At 45.5% G+C, this 16,022-nt stretch overlaps 1 protein-coding gene and 1 long non-coding RNA gene across 5 annotated transcripts in view; one reads left to right on the top strand and one right to left on the bottom strand.

The window, feature by feature from the left end:
• Nucleotides 1-1,614: 1,614 nt before the first annotated feature.
• Nucleotides 1,615-12,996, bottom strand: LOC117097304. 3 transcript variants are annotated; one of them, XR_004442906.1, is made up of 3 exons: nucleotides 12,861-12,996; nucleotides 2,850-2,917; nucleotides 1,615-1,972 (listed from the first exon to the last, which is right to left on the bottom strand). It is a non-coding gene; the product is annotated as an uncharacterized LOC117097304 (long non-coding RNA). The 3 variants fall into 3 exon arrangements; XR_004442907.1 differs by lacking the exon at nucleotides 12,861-12,996 and adding an exon at nucleotides 3,358-4,024; XR_004442908.1 differs by lacking the exons at nucleotides 1,615-1,972; nucleotides 2,850-2,917 and adding exons at nucleotides 9,639-9,716; nucleotides 11,644-12,201 and having other exon boundaries at nucleotides 12,861-12,991.
• The window catches only part of UST (uronyl 2-sulfotransferase), a 336,463-nt gene continuing 332,944 nt past the window's right edge, over nucleotides 12,504-16,022 (top strand). The window contains exon 1 of one of the 2 annotated variants that reach the window (XM_033235124.1): nucleotides 12,504-13,151. In XM_033235124.1, coding sequence (XP_033091015.1) covers nucleotides 12,905-13,151 — 247 coding nt within the window. In that variant the 5' untranslated portion in view covers nucleotides 12,504-12,904. The remainder of the gene's footprint in view (nucleotides 13,152-16,022) is intronic. The other variant, XM_033235125.1, reaches the window with a different exon arrangement.

Here is a 16,022-nt window from a genome sequence, read left to right as displayed (position 1 = left end):
GTGAAATAATCATGCCACTGTGGGCTCTCTTTATTCAAATCTCCTACCTCTCTTCTTGCCCAAATCTTCACTCTCAGTTGCTGCACATTTCATTGATACAATGGATGCCACCACATGAAACTTTCTTTTCTCACCAATAAATTTTCCGGTACATCTTGCTTTCTTTGATGAGTGAAGTATCTTTGCTTGGATTAAAGACTAAACCCTCTACTTAATTCTGGCTTCATACTTTCCCTGTAAATTTCACCTGTCTTTCTGGCATCACAAATGCATCCCTTTCTACTGGATCATCCCAATTACCACATTAAATCTGGTATTTCCTATTTTTAAAAGAGAGAGGGGGAAAAAGGAGACAGAGACAGAGAGAGGGACAGGGGGAGAGAGAGAGAGAGAGAGAGAGAGAGAGAGAGAGACTTCCTAAATCCCTATAAGTTTCCCAGCTGCTGCCCATTTCTCTGTACCCCTACATAGTAGATCACCCCAAAGACATTTCTGTAGCCATTCTATAGCCATCTCCAATACACACACACGTACACACATCTTCTCCCAAATCAGACTACTTCTCACTACCTTCACAGCTGTTATTGAAGCCTAAACCACCATCATCTCTGACCTGGATAACTTGAATCAACCAACTGATTTCACCCTTACCCTCATATTCAGTTCTTTAAATAGCAGCAGGATCAATATTTTAAAATGCAAAATCTGGTTAAACCCCCTATGATGACTTCAATGGCTTCCCATCACATCTACAAAAAATTGAAACCTCTTTTCCTAGTTTTCAAAGACTCTGATGATCTGGCATCTTTTTTTCTCTCCAATTTAATCTTCCTCATGCACTTTGATCACCTCAAGTGCTGTGCTCTATAGCACATCCGATTTATTTCTATTCCTTAAGCAAGTGAATTCCTGCCTTGGGGACTCTGCAATTTCTGCTCTCTCTGCCTGGTGTACTCTTCCTCAGGATTTCCATATAGCTTTCCCTTTAATTTCTATTTATTCAATTTATCTCAAAAGTATCCTTCTTTGAAATTCCTCCCCTGAGCACTGTTTCTAAAGTAGCACTTCCTTTCCATGCTCTCAGCTTTATTTTCTTCTTAGCACAGGTCACTCCGTGGCCTTCACATTGACCTGTTTATGTGTTATCTGTTTATGTGTTTACTTTTTGTCTCCTCCACTAGAACACATGTGCCCTGTGAACAAGGGCATTATCTCTGTTGTTTTCTGCTATATCTCACGGCCTAGGACAGTGCATAACACAGAGTGAAAACTCAACAAATATGTGGAATGAGTGAAAGAGTGAATGAATGGATTAGCTCTTCAGTCTACTCCTATCCCAGTCATACTTCTGAAATTGTCAAACTCACCAATCAGCTCCAGGGTGTTTCCTCTGTCATCTTTCTTTCTTTCTTCTTTTTTCTTTTCTTTCTTTTCTTTCTTTTTTTTTTTTTTGAGACAGAATCTTGCTCTGTCACCCAGGCCAGAGTGCAATGGTGCGATCTTGGCTCACTGCAACCTCCGCCTGCTGGGTTCAAGCGATTCTCCTGTCTCAGCCTCCCAAGTAGCTGGGATTGCAGGCATGCGCCACCATGCCTGGCTAATTTTTGTATTTTTAGTAGAGACGGGATTTTGCCATGTTGGCCAGGCTGGTCTCCAACTCCTGACCTCAGGTGATCTACTCACATTGGCCTCCCAAAGTGTCTGTCATCTTTCTTGTTATGTGAATTATTTATGGTGTGGGCTATGAGGTTAAAATAGAGACCCCAAAATACAGTGATTGTAGAGAGAATTTACTTTATTTTCTTCACAAGGGAGTCCAAATGGCGGTAGGCAATCCACAGCAGACAGATGGCTCGCTTCTTAAGAGCATTCAGGTTCCCAGGTTCCTTTCACCAGTTTCTCTGATATTCCTTGGAGTACTGTCCTCATGTGCATGACGGAAGCTGAGCCCCTTCCATGTCCACATTCCAGCCTATGGAAAACCAGGGAAAGAGAAAGGGGGCATGCACATCCAATACTGTAAGGCCAAGTATAGCACATTGCATAAGCTTCTTTTTCTCACACTCAGCCTCATGGCCACATCTAGCTGCAAAAGAGACTGGGGAATGTAGTCTCCATGTAAGTGGCTTTGTGTCCAGCTAGAGCTCAGTGGTTTCTATTACTAAAAGAAAAATGGAGAAAATGGGTACAGAGAACAAGCAGGAGTCTCTGCCACATCTTAGGAGTATTTGTTACAGAGGATCATTCTCTCCTTCACAGAGTACTTTTGTTCTTTTGGCTTCAGTGACACCACCACACTCTCCTGGTTTTCCTCCGGTCCCTCTGCCTATTCACTCAATCTCTTTTGTTGGGTGAACTTACTCTGTTTGAACTCTGCGTGTTGGACTTCCTGAAGGCTTTGTCCTGTGCCATCTTTTATTCCTTCCATCTACATGCTTCTCTAGGTAATTTTATTTAATTATGTGATTTTATATACCACATTGATAGAAGTAACTTCTGAATTTACGTCTTTAGCCATGACCTTTCCCTGGAGTTCCAAATTCATATATCCAGTCGCATACTTAACATAGCTGATCATAACTCTTGGTTGCTTGGGCTACCCATGCCCCTCTCCCAAGCCTGCTCCTGCTTCAGTTTTCTGCATTTCAAGAAACAGAGAAATAGCTTCAGCATTATTCCAGGTGCTCAGACAAAAACCTTAGGTATCATTCTTAGCTTAGTTCTTCTCCCACTTCCCCTCATCCAGTTCATTGACAAGTTTATACCCTCAACCTCCAAAGAAACATACCCTGAGTTTGTTAACTTTTTTCTGTCTTCCCCATTGCCAGCCTGAGCCCAGCCAGCCTCACCATTTTACTGGATGACTCATCTTCCTGCTGCCACTTTCACTGCCAACAAGCCAACCTTACACAGCGCCCTAAGTGATGAATTAAAAACATAAATCAGTTCATGTTGATCATTGAACCCTTTCCCATCTCACCTTGAATAAAACCCAAACTCTCTACCCTGGTCTACAAAACCCAACAGGGACTGGCACCATCCACCTCTCCAGCCTCATCTCATGTCACCTGCTTTCTCAATGACCCGTTCCCATCACGGTAGCACATACCAAGTCTATTTCCATTTTAGGGAAGATATGAGGCAGAAAGACCTTAAATGGATGTTTTCTCTGCATGAAATGCTTGTGCCCCAGATCTTCCCCAGGAAGCTCCTTCTCATCCTTTAGGTCACACTGCAAAGGTCAACTCCTTAGAGAAGTTGTCTCTGTCCACGCAGTCTGCGGTAGACTCGCCCTTTCAACCCATCACTCTTAGTTGCATCACCCTGTCTTATTCTCTCAATAACAGTTAACACTACCTAGCATAATATATGTGTTTATTCGCTGTCCGTATCCTCTCACAGTGGATGTGAATTTCATGGGAGCAGGGCTTGTCGTGGGCCCCACTGTAATCCAGGGCCAGGCACACGTTGGGCCCTCAGTAAGGATCTGCTGAATGAATGTCTGAATACAGCTCCAATTCTGGAACCTCTTTAGCATCCCAGGAGTATTCTAAAGAACATGACAGCGTGAAGAAAAATTCTATATTTCCAACGTCTTTTAAAGACTTTTTCCAAACTGCCTTAGTACCATAAAATCTGCTTCTCTCTTCTACATAAGGACACAAAATTATATTCTCCTTTAGTAAATGCACTCAGGCATATTCAGGAGAGACCACAGCTTGTAGTGCTCAGGTTCTTAATCTGAGTCCATGGACCTTCTAGGGGTCCATGGATGTGCTGAAATTATATGCAGAAGATACATTCATTTTTCTGGGAGGTAGGGTCATAGGTTTGTTGGATACTCAGAGGGGGTCAGTGGCCCAAATAAAATCCACTTTATTGTGGAAAAAGTATTAGAGACCAGGCACAGTACCTCATATCTGTAATCTTAACACTTTGGGAGGCTGAGGTGGGTGGATCACTGAGGTCAGGAATTTGAGACCAGTCTGGCCAACATGGCAAAACCCTGTCTCTACTGAAAATACAAAAAAACAAAAACAAACAAACAAAAATTGCCAGGCAAGGTGGCAGGTGCCTGTAATCCCAGCTACTAAGGAAGCTGAGGCAGGAGAATCACTCGAACCTGGGAGATGGAGGTTGCAGTGAGCCAAGATCACGCCACTGCACTCCAGCCTGAGTGACAAAGTGAGACTCCATCTCAAAAAAAAAAAAAAAGGTTTAGAAACGGACTTGCAAGATCTGTATTTGAGTTCTAGTGATGTCAGTCACAAATAATGCAAATTTGTGCAGATTATGTAATTTATTTAGATTCTAGTTTTCTTATCTTTAAAAATAATCAGACTTACATGTATTCTGACTTACACGTACCCACACTTAAATTATATTTAATCCCATCACAGGATGCTATGTGCTTTACTGTATCTCCCAGGTAATGACAATGAGGCTCAGAGTCTACTCAGGCTACTTGCCCCAAATCACATTTGTCCCCATATAAGTTCTGGATCAAGACCCATGCTTCTCCCACGCTTCAAATTGCCTGCTCTTTTATTTATTTTTTTATTTAGACACAGTCTCTCTCTGTCACCCAGGCTGGACTGCAGTGGTGCGATCTTGGTTCACTGCAACCTTCACCTCATGGGTTCAAGCTATTCTTCTGCCTCAGCCTCTCAGGTAGCTGGGATTACAGGTGCCCGCCATCACACCCAGCTAATTTTTGTATTTTTAGTAGACACAGGATTTCACCATGTTGGCCAGGCTGATCTCAAACTCCTGATCTCAGGTGATCCACCCACCTCCACCTCCTACAGTGCTGGGATTCCAGGCATGAGCCACCATGCCTAGCCTGCTCCTTACATAAAAGTTTGCAGTACCAACATTCTGCAGTCCAATTTCTCTGGGTGGAATAATGTCTTGGACCACTTCACAGCAAGTACCATAGAGAAAAGCAGCTAGCTGGTGATGTAGTTTCCCAGCCAGGTAAGCACACTCCTGAACCACAGCAGAGCCCTGTGAACCCAGGAGTATGGGCTTTATCATCTCTTCTTGACAGAAGAGAAAACGAAAGCACAAAGAGATGAAGTACTTGACTCTAGGTCAGAAGGTTAGTAATTTTCAGGGCTGAAAGATTATGCTTCACAATGTAATATTGTCTTAAATTTTCTACTAAGATGACCTTGAGAATCTCTACTAAGATTCTTCACTAGAGAGCTGACTCTTATCTTCATAGTTTAGTATTTGGCTGTTCTTCAAAAAATTATATTAAAGTACTTTGCAAAGCTTGAGTAATATTCTTTTTCTAAGAGGACAGGAAGATGCGTAATGTGCCCATTGAACAAGGACTAATGACATTGTTAGGAAGGAATGAAAAAGGATATCACTTCTACATCGATTTCAGCTTTTATGCATTAACACCAGACAGTGACCTCTAAAACGAGAAGAGCGCTAGCTTAACATTGTAAATTGACAAGGATCTTGGAAATGAGGAATTAAGGTCAGAGATTCGACTGTATAGATTCTACTCATGGCAGGGTAAGAGGCAACTGAGAATAACATGAAAGCAACTGGTAAGTATTTGACTTCTTTTTTTTCCTTTCCCTCTGCTTACACCAATGGTCTATTATACTTCATAAAAAATAGAGACAGTACTGAGACTGTTTCCAAGAGAGCCTTTAGGTGGCTAACAGTGTCACACTGGCCAGTCTCAGGGACCAGCTGTGCAGTTCACTTTTGATTTGAAATACAGTTGTTAAGCATAAGTTAAAAGCTGAGTTTTCCAAAGTTGTGTCATTGCATAGGAGTTTAAATATAAGCAATAGCTTATTGGCTACTAAGTGCAGTTTTTGTAGTCCTCCCATCCAAATATGCCTCTAGATCATATACTCTGGTCAGATATGCTTTTGAGAGACTATTCAGGCAAAGGCAAGCCTACCTTCCCAGATGGTTTTCAGTGCATTTCTGCCCCACAAACCAGAGCAACTCTCCAGTTTCTTTCTTTCTGTCTTTCTTTTCCAAGGTCAAAGCTCAGACAGCTTGGTTCTCCAAGAGACTGATGGCCCCAATCCCTGAAATGAACAGCCATCCTAAAGAGCAACAGCCTCTCTGCCAAGGGGAATGGCAACACCAGGCAAAGCCAATGGATTCACATCTCTTTTATGATTCCATGAGGCGTTCATAATCACAGGGAGTAGCTGCATTGCTAATTAGGGGTCACAGAGGTGGTGAGGGCCTCATTCATTCATTCACTCTTTCTTTCAGTGAATACATCTTCAACTGCAAACAATTCTTTTGATGATTATCTGAATGTTCTAGCAGCATGAAGGCCTGCTTTCCATGACCTCTACGTCTCATCCGCACTTGGCCAACCACGGAATCAATGAGATTTGACCCACCGAACATCAGACCCTTCCTATAAAAAACTAATCTTTTTATTCAACAAATATTTCTTGAGTGATCACTACCTGTGAGCACTATGCTAGGTGTTGGGGATAAAACAATAAGCAAATGAGACAAAATCATGGCCTTCAAGATGCTTGTTTTCTAGAGGGCAGAAATACACAACAAATACAAAATACTAACATTTCAGATTATGGTATATTCCATGGAGAAAGCTAAGGAGGTCAAGAGAATAAGGAATGTAGGTGCATACGTGCATTACATACAGAGTAGTCCCAGAAGACTCCTTTGATAAGGCAACATTGAGCAAAACTGGAAGGAAGTCAAAAGTCAAGTCATGCAGAGGTGTGGGAAAAGAACTTTCTAGGCAGAGGGAACCGTGAATGCAAAGGTCCTAAAAGAGGAGCAAGTTTGTCTTGTCTGACGAATGATGATATGCATGGGTGAGCAGGAAAAGTGATAAGAGATGAGGTCAGAGAAACAATGGAGCCAGATTGAGTAGGACCTTAGAGGCTACTCTAGGATGCTGCCTTTTACTCTGAGTGCATTGGAAGCCACTGGCAAGTTTTGAGCAGCAATGGCTATTTAGGCTGCTCTGAGGAGAATGGAATATGGGGTGAAAGGCTGGGAGCAGGCAGACCAGTCAGGAGGAACAACAGTAATTGCTGATTGCCACATAGTAGCCATCTGCCCTTTCTTTAGCAACAGAACCCGGATTCTTGTCGGGTGCAGTCGCTCATGCCTGTAATCCCAGCACTTTGGGAGGCCGAGGTGGGCAGATCACGAAGTCAGGAGATCAAGACCATCTTGGCTAACACCGTGAAACCCCATCTCTACTAAAAAATACAAAAAATTAGCCGGGCGCGGTGGCAGGCGCCTGTAGTCCTAGCTACTAGGGAGGCTGAGGCAGGAGAATGGCGTGAACTCAGGAGGCGGAGCTTGCAGTGAGCCGAGATTGCGCCACTGCACTCCAGCCTGGGTGACAGAGCAAGATTCCGTCTTGAAAAAAAAAAGAACCCTGATTCTTATTTGGCAGCAATGCACCCAGCTAAAGTCCAGATTTCCTAGTACTCCGTCCCCTGTCCCTTACAATTAGACAGAGTCCTGTGATTAATTTCTGGCCAATGACCTATAAGAAAGTAGATTCATAGCACACTTTGGAGCACTGATTAAAAACAGCCTACTCAATTGGGAGGAGTTCTTTGCTCTTTTGCTTCCTTCTGTTGCGAACCTGGAACATAGACAATTTAATGGCTGGAACCCTAGCAGCCATCTGCAACCATAAGGAGCCCTTTCTGTTTTGTTTTGTTTTTCTCCCCTTCTGCATTCTTATCATTTATTTGTGGTAAGAACACTCAAAATCTATTCTCTTAGCACTTTTCATACAATATTATTAACTGTAGTCCTTAGAGAACTCTTGAATTTATTTCTGCTGCCTAGCTGAAATTTTGTATCCTTTGACCAACATCTCCTCAATCCCTATCCTTCCCTCCTTAAACCCTGTTAGCTATAATTCTACTCTCTGCTTCAATGAGATGGACTTTTTTAGATTTCACATATAAGAGAGATCATGTAGTATTTGTCTTTCTGGGTCTGGCTTATTTCCTTTAACATAATATCCTCCAGATTAACCTATGTTATTGCAAATGACAGGATTTCCTTCTTGAGACTGAATAGTATTATCCATTCATCCATTGATGGACACTTCGGTTGATTCCATATCTTGGCTATTGTGCACAATGCTGCAATGAACATATCAAAGAGGTATGAATATTTCATACCTTTTTGAAATGCTGATTACATTGCATAAGATGGCCTTTAAAATGGAAGCCACATGCTGAGGATGGTGGAACAGAAAGCTCAGGTGGGTCCCTGAGGATAGCATAGAAATACCACACCAAATCTGGACTGCCTATTTCTGGACTCGTTTCACATGAGAGAGAAATGGCCCGGGCATGGTGGCTCATGCTTGTAATCCCAGCACTTTAGGAGGCCAAGGTGGGTGGATTATTTGAGGTCAGGAGTTCAAGACCAACCTGGCCAACTTGATGAAACCCCCGTCTACTAAAAATACAAAAATTAGTCGGACTTGGTAGTACACGCTTGTAATCCCAGCTACTTGGGAGGCTGAGGCACGAGAATTGCTTGAACCCAGGAGAAGGAGGTTGTGGTGAGCTGAGATCACATTGCTGCACTCCAGCCTGGGCAACAGAGGGAGACTCTGTCTCAAAAAGAAAAAAAAAAAGACAGAAAGAGAGAGAGAAATAAAGTTCTTTTCTGTTTAAGCCACTGGTTTTTAAATTTGGGTTTTTTTTTTTTTTTTTTTTTTTTTTTGAGACGGAGTCTCGCTCTGTCGCCCAGGCTGGAGTGCAGTGGCCGGATCTCAGCTCACTGCAAGCTCCGCCTCCGGGTTCACGCCATTCTCCTGCCTCAGCCTCCCGAGTAGCTGGGACTACAGACGCCCGCCACCTCGCCGGCTAGTTTTTTGTATTTTTTAGTAGAGACGGGGTTTCACAGTGTTCGCCAGGATGGTCTCGATCTCCTGACCTCGTGATCCGCCCGTCTCGGCCTCCCAAAGTGCTGGGATTACAGGCTTGAGCCACCGCGCCCGGCCTAAATTTGGGTTTTTTCCAGCTATATGTAGCTAAACTGAAACATGATGAATATAAGTAGCCTTTGCAACAATCCAGGTGAGAGAAGATAGTGGTCTGGCCCCGGTGGGGTGGCAAAGGAGGTCAGATTTTTTCTTTTTAAAAGGTAATGCCTATAGGATTTGCAGATGGTTTAGATACAAGAATGAATGAACTATTAATAGAAAAACTAAGACTTTCAGTTTGGGGCCCAAGTGACTTGACAGTGTAATGATTTACAGAAATGCAGAAGGCTATGGAGGGGACAGGCTTGGGTGTGGGAATGGGGTTGGTGGGAACGGCAGTCTAGGGCACACATGGCAGCATGGCCTTGATAGAAGCAGGAACACAATGAAACAGGAAGGGAGGCCAAGAGCACGGGGCATAGATTGGTAGGAAATGAGTGAGCTCTCATCCTACTGCTTCTATTTTTTCAACAAAGTCTGATCCAGGTCATCTCCTGAGACTGAAGGGAAGAAAGCAGAGGGTGGAGATGGGAGGTTTGAAGACAGAGACACTATGAAATAGTCCTTTTAGTGAGTGGGATTGCTGGGCAGCCATGGGTGTGCATCCATCTGAAATTTGTGCTCTCTAATATAAAGAAAAGCCACTTATCAGCGCTGTGTGTTTTTCTGCAATCCAGTCCAGTTGCATGATTAGGTTTAACTGAGCCTGGGTTTCACCAGACAAGCACTGTAGGACATGAGATGAGAGAAACAGGGAGAATGGAGGGGTGTTTGCAAGAAGGATCAGAATGATGGATCAGTAATCAAAACTGGATAAAGAAAGAAGTAAACACATGAGATGGATGAACAGAGAGTTGACAGTTCTTGAAAAGATCGAAAAACAGGGTGGGTTCCAGAGAAGCCAAACAGAAGGATAGAAGGTTGTGAAGGGGGAAAAGGAGATTCTGGAGGAGATGCAATTAGTCATCATTGAGGACAAGGTCAAATGAGTCACTGGAGAGAGAAGGAATTGAGTAGCTACAGATATTGAATGGAGGTCAAGGTGCTGAATAAAGTATATTCCATTATAAGACTACTAATAAAACTTGTTCACAACTTCCTCTAATTAGATTTGTTATCGGCTTTGAATAAAGATACTATTCATTAGTCTAAGTACTTTAATTTTTTTTTTCTCTGAAGGGATATTTATGGGACTTCAAAGAACAAAGTTTTACCCAAACAACTAAGTTTTTGTTGGGTGAAAATACAAAGCATTTTTTTCCATGTGAAACTTCTTTGTATCTTGATATCTTTTCTTTTTCTTCTGTGAGTTTTTTTAGGCGAGTCTATTAACGCAATCTTTTAAAGATTGACCTGTTTATTCTCTCTAAAATAGTTCATATCGTAGCTTGTTTCTTCTAAGCTGGACTTTGCCCCCTTGTACTTTCCTCACAACTTTTTCATTGTTTTTTAAAATAACATTTATTCTCATATTTACTTATTTTTCTCAGATGTTTGTTTCCTTTCTTCCTGCTCCATCTCCCTGTTCCTCAGATTCCTTTCCTTAGGAGAAAAAATTGAGGTATTTCCCACAGCATGCTGTGAGAAAACTCTCTGGACTTCCTGGGGGGTGGGACTTGGGAACACAGAGGGTCTTGCACACTATTTTATATCCAGCGAGTGTTCAGATTACAGGGCCAGGCCTCAGATACAGGTTCAGTTGTGGAAGGTGGTCCCTGAAACATTACGAACACTGCTTTGCTCCTTCCGTCTCCTAGTCCCTCTTCTTAAGCTCAAACGTTGTTAATCGGGAGTCTGTTCTGGGCTACTCATTGTACTGATTAAAGTAATTCACATTAACGAGCAATGACTGATCTACTCAATTCTCTTAGGCGAAGTCACATTTCTAAAATGTGCATATTAATCTAAATAAAACCCTGATTCAAGAGATAAATGTGAAACAAATGATTAACACTCTATTCAGGGTTTTCGGAGACAGAACAAAAGATTTTCTCTTGTCTTGGGGCCCCAAAACAGCCTTCTCATCCCTTAGAAAGTGGGCTAGGACAATGTAAAACTGGGCAGTAGAATATTGTGTGTGTGTGTACATGTGTCTCTCTGTGTGTGCAGCACCTCTCACCTCATCTACACATCTCTCTAGCTCATGATATATGTTTCAAATCATGAACCAAAGATATTCATATGTGAACACGGTTAAGACATATTCTTAAAGAGTAAGTTCTTGGTCTAGGATAGTATTTTGTAATTTTCCATATAAAATTCTTCAGATGCCCAACTTGTTGAAGGTTTTCAGGAGTCTAGTCTTAGAATCACAGAGGTTCGTGGCTCCTGGTTCCTCCTTAAATCCAATTGTTCATTACTGGAATATACAAATGAGTAGGGAGCCAGAGATGATAGGCACCAGAAACTGAGGTTTCCATTTCTCAACGTGGCCTGAACTAAATGAATTAAATCTCATCCTCCTATGGGAAGTAGAGGAAAAGGGCTCTGGCTGGGAAGTACTGCTGTGCAGTGGTTAGTCTAGTGGGCCTGAGGGTCAAATACATTTGAGTGCAACTCCCAACCCAACTCCCACTACTAGCTTTGGGACCTCGGGTGAGTCACACAGGCCTCAGGTGCTACAGCTTCTATAAATAGTGATATGGTATTCTTACATAAAGTGTGGCTGATTAGAGCAGCCCTTCCGTGGATCAACCACCCCATCAGAGGATCTGTGTCTACGATGGAGCCTTTTCTGCCTCGGGAGGTTCTTTCAGGTCCAGAAGCTTCCCCATGGAGGGAAGAGAGGCAGCAATGAAATCGGCGTATAGGGGGACTGGGCTCTTTCCCCTTCATGTCTACCAGGGCAATGACCTCCTAGAGTCTGCTATGCACCCCCCACTTGCCTCTCTGGTCACTGAGAGGTGAAGTAGTTGTACGACCAGGAAAAGCAAGAAGAGAGCGTCCTCTTCTGCTCCCCTTCCCGGGAGTCTGGGCGCTAAGCCTGGCCCTCTGGGGCGTGTTTGAACATAACTCGCACCGCTTACTCTTTTCCCATTTCAGCAGTCTTGAGCCTGTATCCTAGTACCTTTTGCCGGCCTTGTGAAAGCAGCTTGCACGGGATATATAAGGAGAATCAAGTTTCTGAACTTCAAAAAATGTAAAGTCAGTCGTGCTTCTTCCTGCCGGTGACTGTTTACGAGAGAGAAGTCAGCGGGGCCCCCAAGAGGTCGCTGGTGGCGCAGAAACCGCGGCCAGATTGTAAAGAACAGGGGAAGGAAAAAAAAAAAAAAAAAACACCCAGAAAGTTTCTTCCTTGTTGCGAATAATCGCCGCCCCCCCACCTCCGCCCCCAGCAGAAGCAGTAACGTGACACCCGAGCGAAATCCCGAGACCCGAGCGGAGAGGGAGGGGAAAGGGAGGAGAGAGCTGCGGAGCGCCGGAGGGAGAAAGGGGAGGAGAAGGAGGAAAACCCCTGTCAAGGAGGTGGAGCGAGGGGATGGTGTCCGCCTCCTGTTCCTCCCTGCCGTTTTTTAGAGAAGCCTGAACCGGGACAAAACACTCTGAGACCTACAGACACAAAGCCGGGGGGTCCACGCTGGCGCTGGAGGCGAGCCTTAGCGGCCGCAAGCGAGCCCGAGGCGCGGCAGGGCGCGGGGCGTGGGGACGCTAGCGGGCGCGGGACGGGCGCGGCGCCCCGGCACGGGCAGCGCCCCGAACCGGGGCCGGACACCTCGGCCGCTCGGGCCGCGGCGGCGGGGACCATGCCGAGGAAAGTCTCCTGAGCCCTGCAACTTCGGCCCCTCCCCGCCCCCACCCGGCTGCCCTCCGCGCGGCCCTCCCCATGTGCAGCCGGCCAGCCGGGCTCTCCTCCTCGCGGCGGATGGGTGACCTTTTCCTGGCACGAGCAGACTGTGCGAGGCGGCGGAGCAGGCGATGAAGAAGAAGCAGCAGCATCCCGGCGGCGGCGCGGATCCCTGGCCCCATGGGGCCCCTTTGGGGGGCGCCCCTCCGGGCCTGGGCAGCTGGAAGCGCCGGCTGCCCCTGCTCCCTTTCCTGCGCTTCTCCCTCCGGGACTACGGCTTCTGCATGGCCACCCTGCTGGTCTTCTGTCTGGGCTCCCTCCTCTATCAGCTCAGCGGGGGACCCCCTCGCTTCCTGCTCGACCTGCGGCAATATTTGGGTAAGGAAGCTGGCCAGGCTCTAGGGCGGCGCCTACTGCGCAAAGTTGTGTGGCGGGGAGAGGGGCGCGCCGGGGACTTCTCGCGCTGCCACTGCGCGCCGCCGCCGCCCCGGGGCTCTCCAGGTGCGAAGCCCGCGAGCATCTGTGCCGCGGTCTGGAGTGCCGTTTTCCTCCCGCGCGTCCGGCTGGCCTCACCCAGGCGGTGGCGCCGCTGGGTTGCACTGCCTACAGGTACGTCGGGGCAGGGCACCGCTCACCTTCCGCCCGTCCCACCTCCGCCACCCCCGCCCCGGCTGGGGCGGAGTGGATGGGTGTGTGGGGTGTGCGGGAGTGTGTATCTTCAGGCTTGGCGGCGCGGGGAGTGGCGAAAGAAAGGGATAATCCGCTCCGTGGCATTGTTAGTGACCACAGTTCCGTCCCGTCCCGCGCGCCGGGGAGTGCGGGTGGGTTTAGCCCCTCCCCACGGTCCGCTCTGAGAATTCTGTCCCGCGGATCCTGCCCACCAGCCCTGTTGGCTCCGTGCTGTCCCCGGGCTGGCTTGTCCCTTGGCCGCCGCTGCCCACTCCGTCGCCCGCAGCTAGCCTGGCGCGGGGAACGGGCTGCATCTAGGGATTTGGGGATGCCAGAGGGCGCGGGTCAGCCTGGCCAGCAATGTCGCCTCCAGTAACCCGAGGATCCTCGGCGCTGTGTGCGGCTCAAGCTCAAGTCAAAACTTGTGTGTGTGTGGTTTATTAGGAGAGAGGACGCCTATCTTTAGCAGAAGTAAGGAAGGGGTTGTGATGGGAGGGAAAGAGCTCCTCCAGCAAGAAGGCGTGACCCCGCAGCTCCCTCGTTTCGGCTACGGGAGCCAGGGGTGCCGGGGCTGGGCGAGCGCAAGCCCTGGTCGCAAGGACGATGCTGGCATGCGCATTCGAGCCAAGGGAGGATGCATATCCCTCAGAAGTCTGTGGCCAGAAGAGGTCGTGCGGGGGTGAAGGCTGGGAGAGCTCCAGCTTAAGCATTCGAAGTGATAAGCCTGAGCATCTGCACGATGAGAGCGAGTGCGGGGAAGCAGAGCCACCGAAGTGCTGGAAGGAAAATGGGCCACATGACCCGGGCCAGCTGAAGGCTGCCACAGTTACCCCAAATGTCGCTTCGTGGCAGAAGCCACAGGTCTAGATAGCAGACCGTTTGGAGAATAGAGAAAAGAAAAGAAAACCCAAAACAAACAAACAAAACAAAAAAACAAAACCACATCAGCAAAGTTACAAATGTGTTAGGGCATTTGGAAATGTAGACGTGGATAAAATAATGTTCTTTATCTTGTACAAGACCTCATATTTTAAAAGTTATACTTTTATTTCTTTATAAACTTTGGGGAACTATAGATTAGAGGAAAAGTTTGCCCAAGTAGATTTCCATAGCATTTGGTTTCATAGAGGATTTGGGGCAATATACCCTTTATTAGGGAATCAAACCTTTTCTTTTCGTAAGTTCTATATTGTGGAGTCTCATAACTTCCACTACTCTCTGACACCTGCTAGTGCCACAAAAGTTAACAGTATTTTCATCACCAGCAGCAATCCCTGTTAACAGGCATTGGGAGGCAAGCGTTGAGGCTCAGGGTCTTTCTCCATTATGTCTGACAATGAATTCTTGCGAAAGTTCTTTTTAAGTAGTATATGGAGGCTAGGGGTGTAGGGAAAAGTGTAAGGGACCAGGATGGAAGACGCCTGTGCTCATTGTCCTAAAAGCACTTGGCCTTGCGTAGGGTACTCAAGACTTCATAGGCCTGGTGTTTCATGGCAGGATTAGAAGCCAGACCTGACTGTCAATGAAACCTCCCACCCAGCTCCTAAAGTTTTGGGGTTCTGACACCTTTCTTGAGGAAGGGAGATTCTGGGAGGAGGAAGGAGCAAAGGTACTACTGAGGATAAAATCAAGAAATTTCAACATATATTGCATTAACATTTTCACTTTGTATTTCCAAACAATGAGGCCTGATAAATTTGGGTGGTCAGCTGGTAGAAGGGTGAATTCTCAGCTTCTGCTCAGGAAACTAGGAGGAACTGAAAGATTGAATGCTGCTTCTGTTTCTAGCTGATCATTACATTTCTGACTGATGTGATAGGTTCAAAATGACATCATTGTGAACTGAAAATAGGATACTCTTGGCCAAATTTGTTCCCTGTTGTCTTGTCACGTAAATATAATGATTTTTGGGAAAAGTGGGCTTGTGGTATTTTGGATGGTCTAAAATATACCTTTAATAATATAAGGCCACTGTATCTGCAGAATTACTTTCCCGTTTTCCTCCATTCTTTTATTTTAGTGTCTGTCAAAACAAAACTTGTGGTTAGTAAACACATCCTCTCAATTTCCTCAGCCAATTTTGGAAGCAAGTATTTTTCTTAAATGTGACTTCATGTAAAGTCAAAATTTTCCAAATCAAAATATGTTTATATCAAACACTTTCCTTTACAGAATATTATTTCATTATACTTATACAATATTCTATGTCTGACACACAATGGCCACTCAATAAATATTGGTTGAATTAATGACCCAACCTATTGTATCAAACAGGTAGTGTGATACTTAACATATTGAATATTCTCACAGGAAAGCCAAGAGATAGTAGCATTCTTAGTAAAAGCTAATATTTATCACGCATGTACCAGTCAGTGCATACACAGGGTGACATTCAATCTGCACAACAACACTGTTGGTAGGTTCTATTGTTATTTCCATTTTCTGTATGGGAAAAATGAAGGCAAAGAGTTATGAAGGACACATAGCAAGCAAGGACTTCAACCCATGTCTGTCTGATTGCGGTACCCATTGCATAGCACTATGGGCAGCTTAAGGAGAAAAGGGAAGGACAGCCAAGCT

The sequence above is a fragment of the Trachypithecus francoisi genome, unplaced genomic scaffold (assembly GCF_009764315.1).
Source record: "Trachypithecus francoisi isolate TF-2019V2 unplaced genomic scaffold, Tfra_2.0 Lachesis_group15, whole genome shotgun sequence".
NCBI classification, from domain to species: Eukaryota; Metazoa; Chordata; class Mammalia; order Primates; family Cercopithecidae; genus Trachypithecus; species Trachypithecus francoisi.
Note: the sequence above shows the minus strand (reverse complement) of the source record. Positions and strands in the feature narration are given on the sequence as shown.